Source organism: Melanotaenia boesemani, chromosome 18 (assembly GCF_017639745.1).
Source record: "Melanotaenia boesemani isolate fMelBoe1 chromosome 18, fMelBoe1.pri, whole genome shotgun sequence".
Classification (NCBI taxonomy): Eukaryota; Metazoa; Chordata; class Actinopteri; order Atheriniformes; family Melanotaeniidae; genus Melanotaenia; species Melanotaenia boesemani.
Window position 1 is genome coordinate 4,814,513 of NC_055699.1, and position 22,173 is coordinate 4,836,685.

At 36.7% G+C, this 22,173-nt stretch overlaps 1 protein-coding gene across 1 annotated transcript in view; it reads right to left on the bottom strand.

Annotated features, from left to right (window-relative positions):
• Nucleotides 1-9,637: 9,637 nt before the first annotated feature.
• Nucleotides 9,638-22,173, bottom strand: part of LOC121629179 (cadherin-18) — a 117,729-nt gene continuing 105,193 nt past the window's right edge. The window contains exons 11-12 of the mRNA XM_041968774.1: nucleotides 18,940-19,191; nucleotides 9,638-10,448 (exon numbers count right to left, since the gene is read on the bottom strand). Of these exons, the coding sequence (XP_041824708.1) occupies nucleotides 9,943-10,448; nucleotides 18,940-19,191 (758 nt within the window). The 3' untranslated portion in view covers nucleotides 9,638-9,942. The remainder of the gene's footprint in view (nucleotides 10,449-18,939; nucleotides 19,192-22,173) is intronic.

Genomic DNA, 22,173 nt, shown 5'->3' on the forward strand with positions numbered 1-22,173 from the left:
ACTCGTCCGGTCCTGTTCAGATCAAGCCGACTTACGACATTATGTTTACACTCAGCTCACCGGGGGATGCCTGAGTTGGTGGTTGTTCCGACTCAAGCTTCCAGGGAGAAAGGAGGTTCATCCCACTTGATGGTCCGCAGGTTTGGGTCTTGAGTCTGCTCCTTCGGTCTTGTTCCCAGAGATACAGCTGGATTGGGTTGTCACAGATGGTGGATAGTGGTTTGTGGTCCAGTTTTGATGACCCCCCCCCCCCCCCAAAAAAAACTGGTTCTGAAGCATGGTAACCTCTATTTTTTTCCATCTCTGGAGAGACTTCTTAGTTCTTCTGCATCTCCTCTGTAACCATTCTGTAGCTGTTCTGTGTCAGAAGTATAACTCATTTTGTGTCTCTCTTTCTTTTTCAGTTTTAGAAGTTTTAGTGTGGTATACGCCCACACACAAGTGTGTCTAACTCATTCAACCAATGAGCGGGCTTGGTGGTCAGGTCAGATAACAACGTGGGCTGGTTCAGTGTTACCGTTCTAGTTCCTTTGTAAAGTATAAAATTAAACATTGGTGAACATATCTGTATACTTCAAGATAATAAAAACCTTAAAATGATGCATTGTTAAAGAAAAACAATACATCGATCACACAATTAAAGTAAAACAAATGTTATAATACTAACAAAGAAGTAAACATGATTACTGGTTTCAAATCATAAATTAATCAACTTGTTGATTAAACCTTGTACAAATGATGATGATTGTACGCACATCTAAATAAACCCATATATAATTTGACTTAATCACATCATGTAAGTCAACATCATTTAAATAATATGATCTTTATTCTATCTCCTTCAAACAAAGAAAGTCCTTTCTTGCTTTTTGGAACACACGAAACCTTTAGAAATGTTTTATTGCCCTGTGGAATGTTAAAACAAACAAGTTCTGGTGGATTTCCAGATGGTCTGACTTGGTCCCAATTGAGAGAAGGCCTGTGGGGGTTTTAGCTTATCAGCTTCATAACAGAACACAAGTTTAAAAATAGGGGAGAGTTCCACATCACAAGTTCGGACATCCATCTGAAAGCAGTAAATATTAGTTTGTTTTAGTCATGTCAAGTGACAGATTTGTGGCTGGGCAGAAGATTAATTCAGAAACTTTCCAGATCTTGAATGTAAACTAAGAAATGTACTCCCCAATCTTGGTTGGAGAGACGACCTTTGTTGACCTGTGGAGCTGGACAAAGTAATAAATTCATGAGTGCTGGGCTTACGAGTCAGACCCCCACTCTCATCTTGGGAGAGCCTTTCTGGCCTGTAGGAGAAAAGTTCATCAATTGTTTAGTTACATAAAGAAATTAAACAAAGTTCCAATCTTTCCTTTTGACAAAGGCTGGAATACCCTACACCAGCCCTCTGGAGAGCTGAATGAAGTGGATAAAGGAATTCAGCCATTCAATTCAGGTGTGTTGGAGAAGGGATGCATCTAAAAGTTGCAGGAGAGTAGATCTCGAGGACTGGACTTGAATACCCCTGTTTTAGAGAACCCAACTTTAACACACCTGAATGAAATGAATGTCTCGTTAACAGGCTTGCAAAAAACTTGATGAGGAAGTTCCTCAATCTGAATCAGGTGTCTTGGAGTAGGAACACATCTAAAACATAGAGGGCAGTGGGTCCTGAGTAACTGGATTTAGAAACAATGAGTTACTTCAACACTGTCTCTAGATCAGGGATCACCAAATTCAGTCCTTGTGGGCTTGTGCCCTGCAGGTATTGAATGTGTCCCTGCAGCAACACACCTGATTCAAATGATTTGGTCATTAACAGACTTGTGCGAAACTTGACAACAAGCTGTTGGAGATCCATTTTATTTAAATAAGGTGTTGCAGTAGAGAAGCATCCAATACCTGCAGGATGCCACCCCTCGAGGATCAGATTTGGGGATCCCTGCACTAGATCGTAATATTACCAGCTGCTCCTTGTTACTCATTACTCAGTTGCATTCACTTTTCTAATCACCTCCCAGTACATACACTACTTGGCTTTCTTTGCATTTTTCAGATGCCAGTATGTCTTGGTTTTCTACCTGTCCACCTTAAAGTTTTTTTTAGTTATGTGTTTCTGGATTCTCTACTGTTAAAAGTACTGTTAATTTGACTTTTTTCAGTAAAATTTGATAGTATATTCCCTGCCTGTTTCATCCTGCATTTTGACCTAACGTCAATTACTCAACACAAAAAGTAAGTGTAAGCACCAAAAATTCTTGTAGATTTACTAAACTGTAGCTATAAAAAACAAAACAACTTAGTTTATTCAATGTAATGACCAGTGTTTAGCTTAAAGATTTGTTAATCCTGCAGTCATCCGATACAGTGTCATACCAATGGGCCCTTCATGTGTAACAGAGGAAGCAAAAGGCCTAGTCTCAAATGAACATCTTTCAAAATGTAATAAATACCAACAGTGTGTATACCACACTCCTTACTTGACTTTCACAATACTCAATGAAATAATTAGACACAAATAAGAAAATTGTTATTTTATATTAAAATACAATTCATCCTGGAGAGGAAATTAAAGTAAATGTTTAGCAAAATGTTTAGAGATTTTGTTGCACGTTCATATTATTGGAAAAATCATTGTAATATGTTGTGGTAAACTATGGCGTTACACTTTTAAACTAATAAATTATGTGCTCACAAATCATGGTTTGTATTTAAATATGGCCATATCAGTGTATTTTTATAAACTCAAGAGGTGAATTTAGGTAAATATACCATAGTTAAATATCCCAACTTTGCCAAAAATTTAGATACAATCATTTGCGTAACTGGTTGGACCCCTTATTTAAATTGTTTAGGTATAATGAAATGAAAAAGAGATGGCATCATCTTGGAAAAAGTTGAAGCTGCTCTATTTCAAACTCTGGGAGTAGTCATGGACTCAGGAGTCACATTAAGACAGTTGTGAAGTCAGCCTTTTATCACTTAAAGAAAATATTAAGGATTAAAGGACTGATGACTCAGTAGGATTTAGAAAAACTTTTCCATGCATTTATCTTTTGTAGACTGGACTACTGTAATGCTGTCCTCACAGTTCTCCTTAAAAAAATTCATCAGGCAGCCACAGTTAGTCCAGAACGCTGCCGCTCGAGTCCTCACTAAGACTAAGAAAGTAGATCATGTAACTCCAGTCCTCAGATCTTCACACTGGCTTCCTGACAGTCAAAAAAATTACTTCAAAATCCTGCTGTTAGTTTACAAAGCACTGAATGGTTTAGGGCCAAAATACATTCAGGAACTTCTGGTTCATTATGAACCAACCTGATCCCTCAGGCCATAAGCATCAAGTCTACTTTCTTTTCGCAGAGTCAGAACTAAACATGGAGAGGCAAAGTTCAGCTTTTATGCTCCTCACATGTGGAACAAACGTCCAGAAAACTGCATGTCTGCTGAAACTCTCAGAAGTTTTAAATCAAGGTTAAAAACTTTTTCTATTTGCCACCTTTAATCAAAGTTAATTCCTAACACGGGACCTTTTATTTCTTGCATTTTAACTTATTTTACTGTAGCTTTAATGCTTAAAGTTTGTTTTAATGTACTTAATCCTTCTTCTGTCCCCTACTGTAATGCTTATAATGTTTTATCTGAAGCACTTTGAATGGTCTTATATGTTAAATGTTCTATACAAACAAACTTGCCTTGCCTTACCTGTGGCGCCAGTGCACATGCTCACAAAGGCAAAGTTGGTAAAGTCAAAAAAATAAAAAAAAAGATTTTTAAATGGGTCTTGGAGCAATATTGTTAAGTATGGTTGCCAAACTGGCAGCAGACTGACACTGAACTGTAACTAAACGTGGCTCTATCTGATCAAGCACAAGAAAAAATGCCATCTAACTACTGCATTTGGAAAGATTATTAAATAATCACGCCTTATATGCTGACAGACAGCAAAAACAGCCCATTTGTTTTATCAGGCCAAAATAAATTTTTAGGCTAAAATTATATTTAGGCTAAAATATTTAGACTGATATTTTATAATTTTATATATATCCATGGATTTCACTGGAAAACTCAAATGGTAATAGATGCAAAAAGTCTTAAAAAAGGAAAAAAAAAAAAAATTTCAAAGGTCACTTTACATTTTTTACCAGAAATTATTGTCCCTTTGCACCAGGAGCTTTTTTTTTCAAGTTAACACTAAACTGATCCAGAGACTGAAAATTTGCAGCTAATTTCATGTGCATTAAGCACAGAAATCCATCTCAGTTTCATGATGTAGCTGTTCATTCGTCACACTGCGAGAAGAGTCAGCAGCAGCAGCCTGTCCCCCGCCTTCTGCATAACTTTTGAAGGCTATCTAGGTCAGCTGTCTCTGCAATGCTGCTGCTCTGAACCATGGTTTTTAAGCTCTTTATTGTTTATTCTATCATGTCATTGGAAGTTACTGCAGAAGTGAAGTACTAAGGAGACCAAAGCTAATTTAACAAATATTCAGCTGCATTTCCTTCAAAGATTTTATCGCATCTAAAAGGCACACAGATCAAAGGTAAATATTTGCATTTAAAATGGGCTCATTTTCAAACCCTGAATTTAAAGGCATGTAGTTTTAAACTGGTCTCTTAATTACTATGAACATGACTGGAAGAAGATGTGACACTGTTAAGTCACTTTGCATTGTCAAATATCAACTAACTTTTACAATGCATTTTTTAAACTGCAAACAAACCCCTGATGCTCAAACTTTTGGGTAAAAAAAAACATCTAATGATCATGAGCTTGAATTTTAACGGAATTTTAGTCTCTTTGATCTTTTATTTCCAGTTCACCTTCACATACTCCAGAGTCATGAACATTTATGATATGCAAAGCCCTCCTCCGTTAAATCAAACCGTACGTGAAGGCTTCAAACCTTCTCAAAAGCCTCTGACCTCAAACATATGAAAGGTAGCACTGGCAGGATCTGCTGGCCCTGAGATCTTACCTGAATAACTTAAAAAAATAAAAAATAAAGTAAGATGGAAATAGCATACACACCCTTCATCTCAGGCATGCAACACTAATGCACATTCATCCATGACCTGATATGCAAAGTCTAATTTACGCTGTAAATAAACTCCTCTGATATGATGCATGCCTACTCTTGTAGAAGATCATGGTGAGTTAAGGGTAAAAGAAGCAGTAAAACATCATGGGAACCATCACCGCCTGCAATAGGACTTGCATTTTCATAGATAATCCATCGTGCTTCTATTGTCAAAAGATAAAACTCAAAGAGCTATTTCCCCCAACAAATATTCTCACTTATCTCAGAAATGTATTGGCAGGGCTTTGATAGATTGTGGCCCAATAAAAAAGAAATCTTTATTCAGAAAGTGTTGGCTTAATCCATGCAAACCTCTTTCAGTAACTAGCACTTATCCAAACATCTCATATTTTTGTACAAAGGAACAATTTAGCCATCTTGGAGACACTTTACATAGCTTTTTAATTAATTAACTTTCACTTCCATTTCTCTGCTACAATTTGATCTGTTAAGTGTCATGTGTGCAAGTAATTGCCTGGAGATTAGTCTTTCCTGTCAGATGGAAAATCTTAGCCTACCAATCCCTCCCACTTAAAAAGCTTTATTCTCCACAAGATTTATCTTCTGCACAAATTGCATGCTTTTGGAGAATTACGAGCTGCACACTACAAAACAATACTGAATCTGCTGAGGAAACTATGTTGATAATGTTGTCATTAGTCCAGCGAGGAGAGGTGGTGATACAACATAAAGATCATGTTATCCATTAAGGGTCACATTTAGAAAATAGTTTTGTGTGTGAAATGAGTGTCAATATCAATAACTCTGCAGTTTACTACGTTGATGGATTTAGTCAAAATGACAAAAATCTGATATCTGAAAGCAGTCTTGCAAAACAATCAAGTACAAGAAGATGCCCAATTATTATTTCAGAAATTAAAGGCCTGTAAATATACTGGAACATTGCTCCATTCTGGGCTCTATGTTTGCACTAACAACACATGTGAAATTGTTAACAATAAAATCTTCTCTTATGGTGTGTTATTAAGAAAAAACTAAAAATGTTTTGATGCACCAAAGTTGGATAATCCATGTTATGTTTTGCTTCCTCTTATCAGCTAAGAATAACATCGCTTGGTGATTGATTTGCTCTGGCAACGTCTTCTGGCTTATCAAATAATTTACATGAATGAAAAACATCTTTCTTCGCACACACACACTTTCCCTGTGCAGCCAAAACCTGCACCACCTCTGTGGAACAGCCATTATAATAGCTCAAGATTTGAAGAAAGTGACTTTGCGAGCCAAAAATAATAGTGCAGTTAACAGTGATTTGCACACAGCTTACTGGCTCAGTTAAAGAGACTCCTCCAGAATCTTTGGGCTTTGGAGAAAAACTCAAAATGCATCCTGGATAGACACAAAAAGGGCTGTCATGCTGTCAGGTGGAAACTTATCAAGCATCTTGGGAGTAAATACCAACAATAGCTTTCTATACTATAAGTAAAGTAATAGTAACCCAAAAATACACAAAAGAAATAAGCAATATAGCAACATTTCTAAACAGTATTAAAAATAGATCACTCGGTTTAGTCCTGCATTCATTCTCCTATGCAACCTTCATCTCCTGCTTCAAAACTATATAGGCATGTTTATTTTAGCCTAACTTATAACTAAGTAAATTCTTTCAATCATAAAGCCTACAGTATATTAATTTAAAACATAATATAAACACAATAGTGCATTTTGAGTCTCTTGTAAAATACATCCTGGATTTTATAATGTTTGTTCTTGTCCTGCTACATGGAAGAAGGCAGCTATAAACATGTCAGAGAAAGACTCCATTTCTTGCTTGTTATAAACACAGAGCAGGTGCATGTGTTTTTGTTGCCTGAAGAAAGACATCTTGACGCTTTAGGAACCTTCAGAAAGCAGCAGTGATTTGGGCCATGTTTTCCTTGGCAACAATGCCATGAGAAAATCATTTTTGTCACCAACAGGAGGAAAGGAAAGGAGAGAAAAGGTGAGACTTTGTGAGCTAATTGCTGCTGTGTGCACCTGATTATTAAATAATTTAGATTCAAATCAAACACTGTTTCTCCACTTCAAGTGTGTCACTTCATACAGTTATATAATTGAAACGGAAGCAGAGGAATGGCCACTAATTGTCAGTTGAGGGAACTTCCATGCTTGCCTTTGGCTAACTATGACCTTTGCCATGGGCCAGCTCCGGGCTCCTGACAAATGCTGGAAAAATGTCTAGGCCTGTCTCCCTGTTTTAATCCAACAGTCATTCTGTAAGCAGATGGAACTAATGAGCAAGAAAACATGGGAAAAGAATGAGACAGCGGGCTGTTAGAGTCATGATGTCAAAGTGAATGAGTGGAGGGCCTAAAATATTCATGAATTCCTTTTGTCTTTCTTAAGACCATCGTCAGCAATTCTGGAAATGAGGGAAAAAAAGAAATACTGTTGATCAAGAGCATGACAGGAGAAAGGAGCCAGGGGCAGGTGGAGATAGCTATATGATGCCTGTAGGCCCTCAGCTACTCTTCGTTTTTGTAATTCCATTGCTCTGAAAAGCTGGAAACCTTTGTTATGAGACATTTGTCAAATGCAGTAGTTATTATGGTTTTCAAGAATCAAAACCAAAGTAAAAGCAATTTGTGCATTTTGGATTTGAACAAGCTACTTTAACTTTAACTGGCAAAATGACACCACAAAGTAGAAATGCTCTCTGTTCAGTACGTTAACTTAGTAGATTCCTTGTTTCCCAAATGATGTGAAGGATGCAAACATCTTTCTTCGCGTCAGTTAAATTTTATATATATATATATATATATATATATATAAGTAAGTCTGAAGTAATAAATTCAATGCTTGGTAAATAATACATAAATAAATATTTCACCTGTGCTCTTAATCAACAAAAAGGGTGCATAGTGTATTATTTTATAATGTTATGATAATCTACAAGTTGTATATTTGATAAACTGAACATAAAATTCTGACAATATGATCCTTTGGTTTTAAGAAAAAAAAAATGTCCAAATTTACCAAGTTTATTTAAGAATGATTATTTGATCATCAGCAACTATGTGCACCTCCAGAAAAGAAGGCGTTTTTAGCAGTTTGCTGCTCTGCAGAATTCAGGTGTGACAATACCAAGGTGGAAAGACTCCAGCAATGATCTTGGAGAAGCAGCTGTTGATGTCCATTGATCTGGGGAAGGTTATAAAGACATTTCCAAGAACAAAACAGCATTTTAGCACAAACCACTCATGACAACTGTCAAGCACGGTTGTGGAGGGGTCATGATCATGTAATGTAAGACTGATTTAAAAAAAAAAAGCTACAGCTGAAAACCTTAAGGTCTGACAGAGAGACACATTTTTCACGTTTGCATATTCTTTTCAGCCATCTCACTGCTAAAAACCATCATGGATGGGCAAGAAAACAAGTCAGCAAAATGTGACAAAATTCAAGAAACCATAAGAGCCAATTATGTGATTATTATCATTATATAAAAGGGGCAATGAGCGGAAATTAATCATTTCTAGATTGTAGGAATTAGAAAACAGCTATGTGAAGAGCTAAAGGTGTAATTTCACCTGGAGTATAGCATGACATCACAAACTGTTTCTTTGTGTTAATTTCCAGCCCTGTTTTTCTACCAGCTGGTCTGGCCGAGCGTTCATGTACATTTATGTGAATCAACGCCCTCTCACTTCTCTCGGAGCCCTCGGCCCTCCCTCCCTATAAAAGGCTTCAGCCAGCGAGCAATAGCAGCACAAATATTCAAAGCAAAATGGCGGACAGCGCATAAACCGACATTACCTTGAAAAAAAAAAAAAAGACTAAAACGAAATGGACATAACCCGGATTAACATTGGCCTTGTATTTTCATAGAGGAAAGCACTGAGAGCTAAAGAAGCTAAAATTTGACTCGACGCTTGCTCTTCTCCTGGACAGTAAGTAACAACATGAATGTTGTCTCACAAAATGTTGAGATTGTTTTGCTTAGTGTGTGCGGGGGAAGAGGTAGAAGGAGGTATGGCTTATTACACACTTCTACAGTCTACAGGCAGCACACAACAGCAAATATTGCAGTGAAACGATTTTGCTTATTGCCCCTTAAAGCTGCATTTTATCTTTATCTTTTGAGGTTTTTGAAAGTCAGGAAGTTTGTAATACAAAGAATATGCAATATAGTTTAAATGGGATTATGTTTAACAGTTCACTAAAAGATTATAGTGGATCCCATTTAGTGTCTATTTTGGATCATATCAAATACATAGTCCTTCAACAGGTAAATAAAAGACTTTAAACCGATATTCACTTTTGTTGTATTTCCACCTGCTTTTTTTTTTTTTTTTTTTTATCAAATTTACATAATGGCTTATTTTTAATAAAAAATCAAAAACTTGGGACCACATGAAATAAAGATGCATTATATACTGTAAGCTCGTTTCACTGGAGGCGTGATTGATGTGCATATGGTTGCCTCAGCTCTATCCTACAATGAATCATGAAAACATCTGATGCCTCCCACCATAATAACTGCATGCTGTGTGCTACATCTATTCTAAGAGGAAGAAGACAATTGTACAAATTGTTCACATATCCAATCAAATGGATTTCAGGACTTTATTGAGCATTAAAAAATATACACCAAGGAAAATACCATTTCCCCTTTTCCTCATATTTGTGTTTTTCCATCCTAAAATCTGACACTTCCAGATGAACGGTCCATGATCCAATGTGACAAAATGGAAAAAAAAGAAACGGGAAAAAAATAGAGCAGTCTTCTTAGTTCAACAGTAAAAGTTGAAAACCACTGAAACTCTTTGAAAGTACGTCTGTGTGTTCATATCATTCACTGGAAATTTGAAAAACGGGTTTGGTTTGAACGGGAGTGAAATCACAGACTAGGTCGTCACATCTGATTCTGCCTCTTCGTAGAGTTCTGCTAGTTTCTGGAACTCAGGTCCCCAGTCATCAAGGTAGTTATATTCCTGCTCTGACTGTGCAGCAAGAGAGTCTAGCGGACTGATGGATCCTGTAGGTGAACCCTGACCCTCAAAAGCATAGGTCTGAAGGGAGTCATAGGGCGGCACGCTCGTGTCCATGTCGGCTTCCATCAGTCTCTGCTTGATGAATTCGTGCACGTCCACCTCATCCAGCTCCACACACGGGCTCCTACGGCCGTGGGGAAGGCCACAATGATTCCTTGCCTCTGGCCGAATGTCCCGTCGGAACTTGAGCTCCTCTGCGGCAGCCGGGTTACGAAGAGCGATGATGTCAAAGGCCTCTGTGTCCTCCTCGCCGCCACCTTCGTCATCATAGGTCACCACATTCTCTCTTATGTCCTCTTCAGAGATGATGAGGGGCTCCTTTTTGCTGCGCCTCAGTGTAATGAAGAGAACCACGATTGCTGCAACACAGAAGATTTTTTATTAATATTATGTAAGTGCTGAAGATAGTGTTACTAAATGACCCATTTTTAATTTTTTAATGGGAAATTTCTGCATGTGTCTGTATTTCTTAACTCAAGTCCTTGTAGAGATAAAGAAGTTATGATTACTTTAAAAAAAAAGACATCTACTGAGCACATGTCCGTTTTGTGAGTTGTAGATTGCTGTTTTAGTCATTTACATGAGCTTTTTGTATATTGACCAAATGATTACATGATTATTGTTTGGATAAATGTAGTGCAAAGTTTACTTTGAGGAGCCAATTCACACAATGTACAAAGCAATATATCATTTGAGCAGTGAGCACAGGGATGTGTGTGCCATGCAACCATTTTTATATAGCCTTATCTAGAGCCGACAGAGTAAATAACCTTTCCAACTCCTCAAATGTGAGGCCATCTGTCTGACAGTAAAAGCTAGGCTGAAATTGGGAGATATATCAGGAGGATGATCCCAAGTGCAGTCAAATAAGTCAAATAATATTTGATCACATGCTCTAACTTGAAGTTTTTTCAGTTACTAATGAGATACACACTTCTTTGGGTTAATGATGACCGTTCAACAAAAATTTGAAATTAACATTATCTAATTGGGCTTCATTATGTTTTAGTAGTGGAGAAGGATGAGCGTTTTTCTGCAGAAGGAATGCTGCCTCACAATGCAACGGTAATCTGTATGAACAGAAGAAAGAAAAGAAAAAGGGAAAAAAAGAGACATCTAACTGATGAAAAGCTTTTCTTTACATGGTATAAACAGAAATGCACTACTGCATCAGAGCAGCCTCTCAGTGTGAGGTGACTTTTAGTTTAAGGTGCAAGACTTGAAAGTGGTTGTGTTTGATAAAGAAGAGTCACAGATCACCTCAAGGGTGCAATGATGCATTTGTCTATCTAACATTGTCACATGCAGTGTATTTCTCCAAAGCCATCATGGCAACTATAGCATGCTGTAAACAAACTCTAAAGCCATTTCAAAGAGAAGATCAAAGCAGACTTAGACTCAAATGCATTAAAATCAAGCTTGAGTTAAGTCAAACATTAACTGAAGACTTTATTCCCCCAGTTTACTTGCAGTATGGTAAAAGTGAATAACTAAGTGGGCCAAAAAAGTGCTTTAGGGTTTCGTCAGACTTAAGAATCTGAACCATAAAATTCCTCTTTTCTGGTTGTACTTATAGTCAGATTGATCTGCGAGGAAGCCCAAAGGAAAAAAAAACAGATGTTCTCTCTTTTGTTAAAACCGTCACAACCATTTCAATGGGTGTCAGTAGAGGTGTCAAATCTGAGGAATCAGGCAAAAATGCATAATTGGAAGCAGAGAAAGTTGGTTCAACTAGACTTCATCCAGCAAGTTGTTTTGCTGACAAACCAGATCTGCATTATCAATGTTGCAGCTCATGTATGAAAATGAAGTATGAACACTTTTGTGCATAGTATTCTCAAACTAAACTGTTTTGGATTAGATTAAGCTGGCCTTCTACAGTAACATTTTTTTTGATCATCACCAGCCCAGTTTATAATCTCAGTAGAAGCAGTAAGGGCATCTTAAAGCATGCAGTTATACTTAAAGCCTAATAAATTATCTATATTTGTATTTGTTTATTGTTTTTTTCTTTACCTTGTAACTGCAGGGCATGACATTTAAAATTTTGAATAATTACTTACATGGCTACAAAAACTCAATGAGTTGGACTTGAATATTAATTCAAATTCAGCTAAAGAAACTTGAAAACAAGTAGGTTGACTTTATGAAAATTCATTACACAAAGATTGTTTTTCTAAGAAATATAATGTAATCTGCAGTGTTTCTGTTTATGAAGAACACTCAATATGCCTATACAGTGTTCTCTCGTTAATCGCGGGAGTTGCGTTCTAAAAATAACCCGCAATAGTGAAATCCATGAAGTAGAATTTTTACAATTATTATAAATGTTATAAGGCTGTAAAACCCCTCACTACACACTTTAGACACTTTTCTCAGACAGGCATTAACATTTTCACACTTTTCTCTCTTGTTTAAACACCCTCAAAGTTCTAACCTTTGTAGAAAAAAAAGGTCCAGTATTATAGAATGAAACCAAAGGATGCAGAACACAATGAAAAAAAACAAAAAAAAAACATGTAAAATTACACATAAAAAAATTAGGACAAAGAAAGGTTAACCGTGTCATAGCGAGGGATCACTGTACTTTATAGAAACAAGAAAATAAATAATAATAAAGTTTGTGAGGTGATTTGGGTCATTCACTCTGATAGGGATGCTCCAAATTATATTAGTCACTGGTGCACCAACAGGCCAATTTATTTAATTCACCTGTTCAACTGCTTGATTACAAAGTTAGCCAATAAACCAATGACATGTCAGAAACTCAGTTGTTTTAGGCTTGTAGACACAGTCAAATGACCTACTGACGTTCAAACCGAGGATCAGAATGGGGAAGAAAGGGAATTTAAGTGCCTTTACACATGGCATAGTAGTTAGTGCCAGACGGGCTGGTCTGAGTATTATACAAACTGCAAATCTACTGGGAATTTCAACCATCTCTAGGGTTTTCTTTTATAGAAAATTGATCTAAAAAAACGAGAAAAATATCCAGCAGCTGTCTAGACTAAAATGCCTTGTTGATAAAGGTATGCAGAATACCATCACTGAACACACAACAAGCCAACACAACACCGGGTGCCACTCGTGGCAGCTAAGAACAGGAAACTGAGGCTACAGTTCACAAAGACTCAGCAAAACTGGAAAATAAAGGATGGAAAAATGTCTGATAAGTTTCCATTTCAGCTGCAACATTCAGATGGTAGGCTCCGAAATTGTTGAAAACAACATTGAAGCATGGCCCCATCCTGCCATGAAGCAATGCTTCAGGCTGTTGGTGGTATAATGGTGTTATACTAGTGGATATTTTCTTGGTACACTTTGGACAACTTAGTACCAATTCATTATTATTTAAGCACCACTTATTTGGTGTTAAACCAGGGGAAAAGCAGCATAGTCTGAGGTTGAAAGCTAAAACTCTGGCTTTCTATGGCATTTATTGTTACTCAGTGTTGGTGAAAAGCCTCATCTTGGACGGCATTTTCCAGATTGTTTGAGTTTAGCAAATAAACTGTGTTTGTATGTTGTCAATAGGTGCAAATGCACAGAGAAATCTGTGGTTATTAAAATACCCATTTGTGTCTACAAGGTAATAATGAATTTTTATTACTTGCTGGCATTTCATACACCAGACAACACTTTCCACAGTTCATGATCTGCTTGCAGGGTTTTATTATCCACTTCACATATCATTTTGTATTACAGTCAGTACGGATGCTCCCTCAGTGGTCCATTCAGGTCATTTCAAATGCCTTGCCAATACTTGCTAAAGTCTAATTATTCTTCAGTTCCTCAGTTTGCCACTTATGTCATCAGGAATCTGTATGTAAGTTTACAGACATATCGAGGCCATTGCATGAGTCAAATTTATGTTGCATCCATACTCTGGTTATGTTATATTACAGTGGAAAGCAACAGGACTTGACTATTATGTAAAATAAGTCTAATTCAGATTAGCTGACAGTCTTCAGGTTCACATTTTTCCAGAGAACAAATTAACAGAATTAAATCCAAAGAATTTAAATTCAGTTGTGTTTTGCATTTCAGTTACTGAAACGAGAAAAAAATATGTTAAGGAATATCATATAAAATAATATGTTTGTATAATTACAAACAGTTCATCTCACAAGAAATGTATAACAAATGCTTTTTTGTTCTGTGGACAAACTTGGATGACTTCATGTGAATTATGAGAGAACTGAAGACATAAATTTACAATGAATTGTGTTTTTATTAACATTTCTTTACCTAAACCGATTAGTATAGTAATACTCCCCATTTTCTTCTAAACAAAATTAGCATTAGTAATTGAAACTCTGTATTAATATTATCTAAGTCATGTGCAAGCCATTATCCACTGAGTCAGCCACACAGTGTTCATCCCTCTCTGGTCTGCTGCGACTCAATTAAGGTGGCTTATTAGAGGACACAGAGGTAAAGCATGGACATTAATCAGACAAACAGAAAACAATCAGGCATGAACAAATCACAGAGACAAGCAAGAATTTGAAGTATGAATCTTTGTGCCGTGACACGTGTTTGTCAACCAACAAACATACGTTCAAGGCCACCAGGACATATCATTGCATGTTGAATAATAAAAAGCAAACATATAATAACTTGTTTGCTAGCCTTTTTTTTATTATCATTATTATTTTAGCAAGTCTATTTTCTTTTTAGTCTTTTTATTTGTTTAAACTTCTATTAAGATACTTTTTGCCTTATTTGTTGTTTATATTAAGGCTAATTTGCTGTTTTTTGCCTTTAGCTAAATAAAAACTGTTTAGTGCATTTGTGTGTGAAATGAATAATTTTTTTAAGTAAGAAAGTAAGAACATACTTTGACAAATTAGCTTAATCATACAATCACTGATTAAACTAATGTAATGTCAATAGAAGTTAAATGTTCCTTGAAGGACCACAATGTCTGTACTCTGTAACAGACATCTATGCTAGCATTTGCATGTGATCAGCATCTTAAAACACACATGCCACAGCAAGGCATTAATGAGCACAGCATGCTTTTGTAATCAGAATTCAATTTAACCTGAATCTGTTATAAATGAGGCATTATCAGTGTGTTCACATCCTTGAGAAAAAATGATACTGAGAATAGTCTTTCTTTTCTCATTAGCTTATACAAACCAGCCTGTTGAGTCATGCAAAAATATTATTTTTCCAAACTTTTCACAAAGGTTTATGATGTTGGTACACAAGAGGAAATCCTTCCTTCATTCATATTAGACCACTATTTTACCACATTCTGCTATGCTGTGGCACATAAGTGATGGTCGGTCATAACTTTGGTGCTAAAACATTACAGGCAAATCAAATAAGAAGGTGCTAAATGGATTTAAATGGACTAAAATCTTTATAATTCTTATGTTGGGGACTCACTGAAATCTAGTAGCTGAGCTACAAGATGCGTGAGATGCTAAATTTGTAACTGAAAAGCGTGAATAGAAACTGTAACACACATGAGTCGACCTCTCCGTATATATACGGCTGAGGCTGTAAGTTCCTCTGGCTCATGTTTCTGTTTTTCTTTCTGCACTGTACTGATGTTTAGTGATTCAAAACCTCTAAAACTTGACTGTTTTCTCCAAACAGTGGTGATGGCCTTTTGTTCGCCTCAGCTACAGACTTTCTTCACAGATGAGGAGGGCAGCTGTTATGAATATGTATAGCCTTCACATGTTGTTGTCTAAAGATAGTCAGTAATGAAGGAAGGGGAGAGGGGCAACATTGTTATTTGACAGTTTTTATGTAATCGAGCCATAATACTGATACGTTTGCAGAGAAAGAAACTGTAGTCCCGCTCACAGCGGACAGGTGATTGTTTACACTTTTAAATTTAATGAGTTCTATTTGATCATTCACATTCAATTTGTGTCACTTTTGAAGTCGCTTACATATCTTTTATCTAACCAGTGAATGCAAAGCAACAGGGTCTTATTTGAAAGTGTATATGACATTATTAGCTGTCACTGCAAAGATGTGTTGCCATAGTAACAGGGGATGCACTGTCATTGAAGACATGTTTTCCGGCTTCTGTGACTGGCTGGTAATTTTGAAAAGGTTCCTCTCTGTTTTCACAGTAGTTCTGATGGTCTTTTGTATTCATGGTGGATGACTTATCCTTTACACGTGAAGTCAAAATGAGAGGTAACTGTCAAATTACACAGAGGCTTTTGGGGGAGCCTTAGTTTCATGCATGCATGGTGACTTTGCAGGTCACTTGCACACACATACATATTGGTGCACAGCAGCATGGTCAAAAACAGGGTTACTGCCAAAAACATTCTGCTACTACGTACTATATGCAGCTGATTCAATTAGAGACATCTCATACAGGGCTGGAAAGCTTTTTTTTTTTTTAACTACGAAAAGGAGAAAAATGAAGTGGGTGCTGATTGCATGGCTCACAGCACACAACAAACAAACAACACTGCCGTCCACAGTACTGAAAGAAATGAAAAGGGTCACCTGCATCGTTCTGAAAATGTATTAAATGAATAAACACACAACACTGACAAATGAATGTTTCTCTTTTAATTTAAGAGACAACAACAACCTCATGGAATACATAATTAAATCTAACCTGAAAGTGGACTATTTTTAGAGTCCCCCTTAGTATCTCAGATGAGTGTTTTCATGGGAGCTCATCTGCCTTTACAGAGGAGCTGAGCTCCCCTTAGCTCCCTCTGTAATTTGAAGCCTGTTTATGTAGTTGTTCTACCTGATTAATGTGGGGTGAGTATGGGAAGGCTGTGATGACAATATATTTAAGTTTTGTACCCTTTTCATTCATGTTCTTAATTAAAAAAAAAACCTTAATAAAGTAATATTTTAGATATATATCTCCAAATGCAGTTGTCTGATTCCTGAGGTTTCTGTATCATTGTTTTTCTGAGTTGCTATTTTCCTGTTTACGCAACACTTCTCTCAGTGTTTCGTAGATCACCCCATTAAACACACAGACTCTGTTTTGAACAGTTCAGCTTCCATCCATGATTATATCCATCCATTTGTTCATTTCACTTCACAACTACACATTGCAATTTAGTTTTAGTTATTTATTTATTTATTTTGTTGTATGTGTAACAAATCCGAAACACAAAATGCTAACTGAAGAATCTGACCCTTTTACTGGATGTAGTTAAGTTGCCATGTTTTCTTTAAATAAAACACCATTCTATATAATTAAAGTTTCATAATCTGCTCTTGACCAGCTTTTCCTGAAGCAGCAATGACTATTCAAATGTTATCCTATGGGTCATATAATCTTCGTTCACTCTAAGTTATAATATTTGAGGAGAGTCCACAGATTTGTTAAAATGAATAAAATCATCATCAGGATTCATCAGGATTCATCATCAGGATTAAGGTCATCTTCAGGATAATTAATGTTACCTTCTGAGGCTCTGTTGCCTAACCAAAGCATGTGGGGAATGTGCTGTTGTTGACAAAGATCCCCATTATCTTAAATGTTGTAATCTTTCTCCTATACCACTACTTACACAAGATATCTTCCAGAAACTAGCAGCAAGGATGTTAATTAGAATATGAGTTAAATGGGAGTTTATTCTTTACTTTTAACCTGAAGAAGTCTAACCCAAAATATCGTCCCTCCTTTCCCAACTGAAGCATGAATAGAAGCTCTTCCTTTTGGCCATGGTGACATCCATATGGTCCACCAACAATCACACATCGTCATCTGTCCATACACACTTATTCTTTTGCTCAGTACAGATGCTTCAACTTGTCAGTTATAACAGTATAACATTCACCTAGTAGAATTCACAACTGCTGACATGACCACTCCAAAGGATACATCTATACCCTTGCCTCCTCTCTCCTCAGTCCTCATCTCTGGATGCATTTTAGGGATCAAGATATCCTTCACAATGTTTTGCCAAGATTGATTTTTTGGTTAAATCAGTAAGATAGAGGAGAGAGGAGAACAGCTAGCACAAATTTGACAAATGAAACAATCACCATGTCTCTGTGCACTTAATATCTTACACTTCTGGAGGGCTGCAGTTTTTTTCATGTACCTGAAGAATCTTTGATCGTGTAAAATTCTTCTCAGCTTTTTTTTTACAGTTAAAAGAAAAGATTGAAACTAACCAAATTCTTGTGAACTTGTTGAATATATAAAACCACATATTTTATGGCTTTTTTGTGATTTCATGAGTAAAACATGCACGTTCCAATTTTTTGACTTTCAATTTTACTATGCTTAATGATACAACGAAGTATAAAATATTGATCCTTTTCACCTCATTACAGAAATGCATATCAGCTGAAAATGAATAAATTCAATAAGAATGCCCAGAAGTAATGATGAGCTAGGAATACCCATCAGCCTAATAATTGGGCTCAGGATGTGCAATTAGGAAGTTGATTGGATTTTCAATTGTCAACAAATGAGGTTTGGGTCCTATTTAGATCAGATTTTCTTATTTAAAGTAACTAAATCTTAAAAAAATTCCCATCTTCCACTATTGTAGGTTATTCTTTGTATTCTTCCAGTTGTTTGCACTTATTTTCTGAATCATGCTGATATTGTATTCTCCTTCATTGTCCCAACGTTCTCCTTTCCAGTCACCTTTTTAATTCAGCTTTCTATCATAGCGTTCTCATTTTCTAAAGTCCTTCATATTCTTTTTGTCTTCCACCCCTACCAAACTTTCACATTCAAAATTCTACCTGTGTCCTCCCATGTCTATTCATCCTCTTCTCCTTCTTTGTCCTTGTCATACCCTTTCAGCCCCTTCCCCTCTCCCCTGCCTCTCTATGGTCCATCTCTTCTGGATATTTGTTCCCCCAGCGGCCGCCCCAGCTTACCCAGCAGGATAACAATGCACAGCAGGATGGCGATCAGAGCCCCCGTGCTGAGACCCGCAGAGGAGAGAAACGCCTCGCCTTGGCATATCCGGATCCTGCCATGGCGCTGACATGGGCACACCCGCAGGGTCAAGGTGCTGGTCCCACTCAGTGATGGCTCCCCACCATCCCAGACCACTATGGGCAGCTCGTATAGCTCCTGGGTCAAGTGGTTGAAACGCCGCCGCCTGGCAATGATGCTGGCTGTGCTGTCTGTTAAATATGAAAAAAAAAGAGAAGCAACTGTTATACAAAATTAGACACCCTTCTCTCTAAGGACTAAATGATGGTGTCCTCTTTTTTCACAGTATCTATGAAGAATGCAATTACCTGCATATTTTTAACAAAAGTTTGCTATACAGAAGAAAAGAAAAATCAGCTTTCCATTATCAGTTTGACTTTTGTTTGCTTGAGCAGGTATTTCCATTTGAGATTTTTACTGTCTGCAGCTTCCCTGCTAGCTGAGGCTAATTATTTTTTAAAAAATGATCATTTCTTTTTTAATGTGCTGCAAAGGAACAGTTCACCTTGCTCTCTGAAGAAGCACTTCTGGTAACAGAATATGTCATGTAGATAATAAAAATAAAAAAAAGTTGAATTTGTGTGTGTAAAAAAGCAAACGAAGGAATCTCTAGAGAGAGCATTTATGACAAGATTGAGCAAATAAGATGAAGCAAATGAACAGACTCGCACAAACACACAAATGTGGACTGAAAATTAGATTATGTGACTTTTGTTTGTTTTATCCCTACAATGAGACATTTTTCTTTTAAACTGAATGCATTATGTAAAAAAGAAGGCGAAGGAAAAAACAAACAAAAAAAAAGAAACAATCATAACAGAAAAATCCAGTCTATGCACATATTGCCAATAAGACAATGCTGTAAAACTTTTTAAATAAATATATTCTAACCATTATGGACATAATGATAGTATATTTATAACACACACAGCAGTCTGTGTCCTCAGATAGTAGTCAGCTGAAGCAGCCTTGTTTACTTCAGCCTAGCTTATTTGGCATCAGTGGATTGTGGGCCTATACACTGATTATATTATTGAGTAGCCCTACAAATATAAGCCATGCAGATAATGAATTACTTCAGACTCTTTGAAATCAGAAGAAAAAATGGATTTGTCTGAACCAATCTTAAGATCCACTGGATAATAACACAGGCAATATTCCCAACTGAGGGACTATTGGCCATCTGGTAGTATTTATAGTCAAGTTGTTTACTATCTCCAAAACTTAGCAACTGTGCTGCAGTGATTTCCTCCATGGTCTGTGTGACTGCACCACCACCACTTGTTCTTTCAGAGTTTGTTTTGCAGGTGCTGAGCAGGTTGATTAGCAGCACGGGTTATACCTGGGCCCAGTGTGCTCTGCCTATTTAAGACCTTCACCTGCCTGCAGACATTATGTCTCCCAGGTGGAGCTGGGAGATTACCTCTGTACTGAAGGCTCAGCATGTTTTGTTGTTTTGTGCAATATCTACATTTTTATGCATCTGTTCACAACCCACACTGATACTGGCTTGACCATGTTTTATGCTTTTTGTTAATAAATTATGTAACCATCCTGTGCAGACATACCAGGCAGTTTTGAGCCTTACTGTGAAATCTGTTTGTTGATAATGTTAAGAAAAAAGCATGAGTGCAGTATATTCACCAGTGTTGGGTAGTAACGCTGTTACTTTTGTCAGTAATTAATACTCCATTGTGGAAAATGTTCAAGATTAGTTTAAAAGAAATTCTTTCAAATTGTTTTCTCAATAATTAAAAAAAAAAAACAAACAAAAAAAAAAAAAACTGTGGCAATAATTGTTTTCATGTGTTAATAAAATAAAATAAAATAATACATATAAATATATAATTCATGTTTTATAGTTTAACCATTGGCGGTTCATTGAATGATACAACAATATTGTGCATCAAAATCTATAATAGATAAATTTATTTAAATGAATAATTTAATAGACCTCTCAATAAAATAACTCAAGGATCAGATCGGTACTTGTCAGATACCTAAAGCCCAGGTATCAGAATCGGTATTGAACAAAAAAATAAAAAAATTGTATATGTACAGACCTAAAGCAGAGACCTTACACCAAATGTCAAGCATGCTGGTGGTGGAGAGCTAATGATTTGGATTTGCTTTGCAGCCACAGTGCCTGGACACCTTGTACTCATTGAGTTGTCCATGAATACTGCCATATACAAGAGTAATTTAGAGTGAAATGTAGGGCCAACTTAGAGCATCCATAAAATTATTAGTTAGAAATATTTCAGCTAAAGGTGGTCCTACAAACTGTTGAATCATTGGATGTTTAGTTGTTCAGAAACTGTTTCTGTAATTTGGTTTAACTGTTGTTAAATAAAAAGTGGTGCTGTTATATATTGTGCTCTTCTCCACCAGAGGCCTTATCCATCAAGTGTAAAGACCTGATGATATTTAAAACTTTTTTTTGTCCTGATTTGTAAAACTGGCAGACTGAAATAGCTGTATAGTGACAGACAGCTGAAGTTAGTTACTGTGTTGTTGGGTAAGTCTGGTACCTGGATGAGTAATTTTGAAACTTACAATGAACTAACCAAAAGAAAAAAAGTTACAGATAACCCATTGCACATTGACGTATGTTTATGCTATTTAAGACCTGAAAATGCTGAATCGTGCACAGGGCAACCTTTTCTTTCCGCCCAGTGAAACACCTCCACCGTGCTGTACTATTGAGCTGCTGCTGTGAGACCTTCGCTCCCACTCCAATCTCTGCTCCAGCTATGAATAATTATAATGATCGACAGTTGGAATGACAACACGTACTTCAAGCTTTATTAAGTCAGACTAGACATATCACCATATCAACGAGCATATGGGTTGGGGGTTTGAGAGAGTCGAGTGTGCAAGATGCAAATTGCAAGAAAGAGAGATGGGGATTGGAAGATGAGAAGAAAAAGAAAAAGAAGAGGGTTACACTTGTGTGTGAGTGGGTGGTGGGGTGTTTGTGTGTGTATATCTCAGCAAAAGACATAGTCGTGAGGATGAAGTTAGAGGCTGAGCTAAAGAGAAACAAACTGTATACATGATGCTCACCATCACACACTGAATAAAAGAACCATAGAAACACGGGTGTGTACAGACCACACGAGAAGGCTCACATTAATTATCTCATGGTAATTTATTATTGACCTGCATTTTGT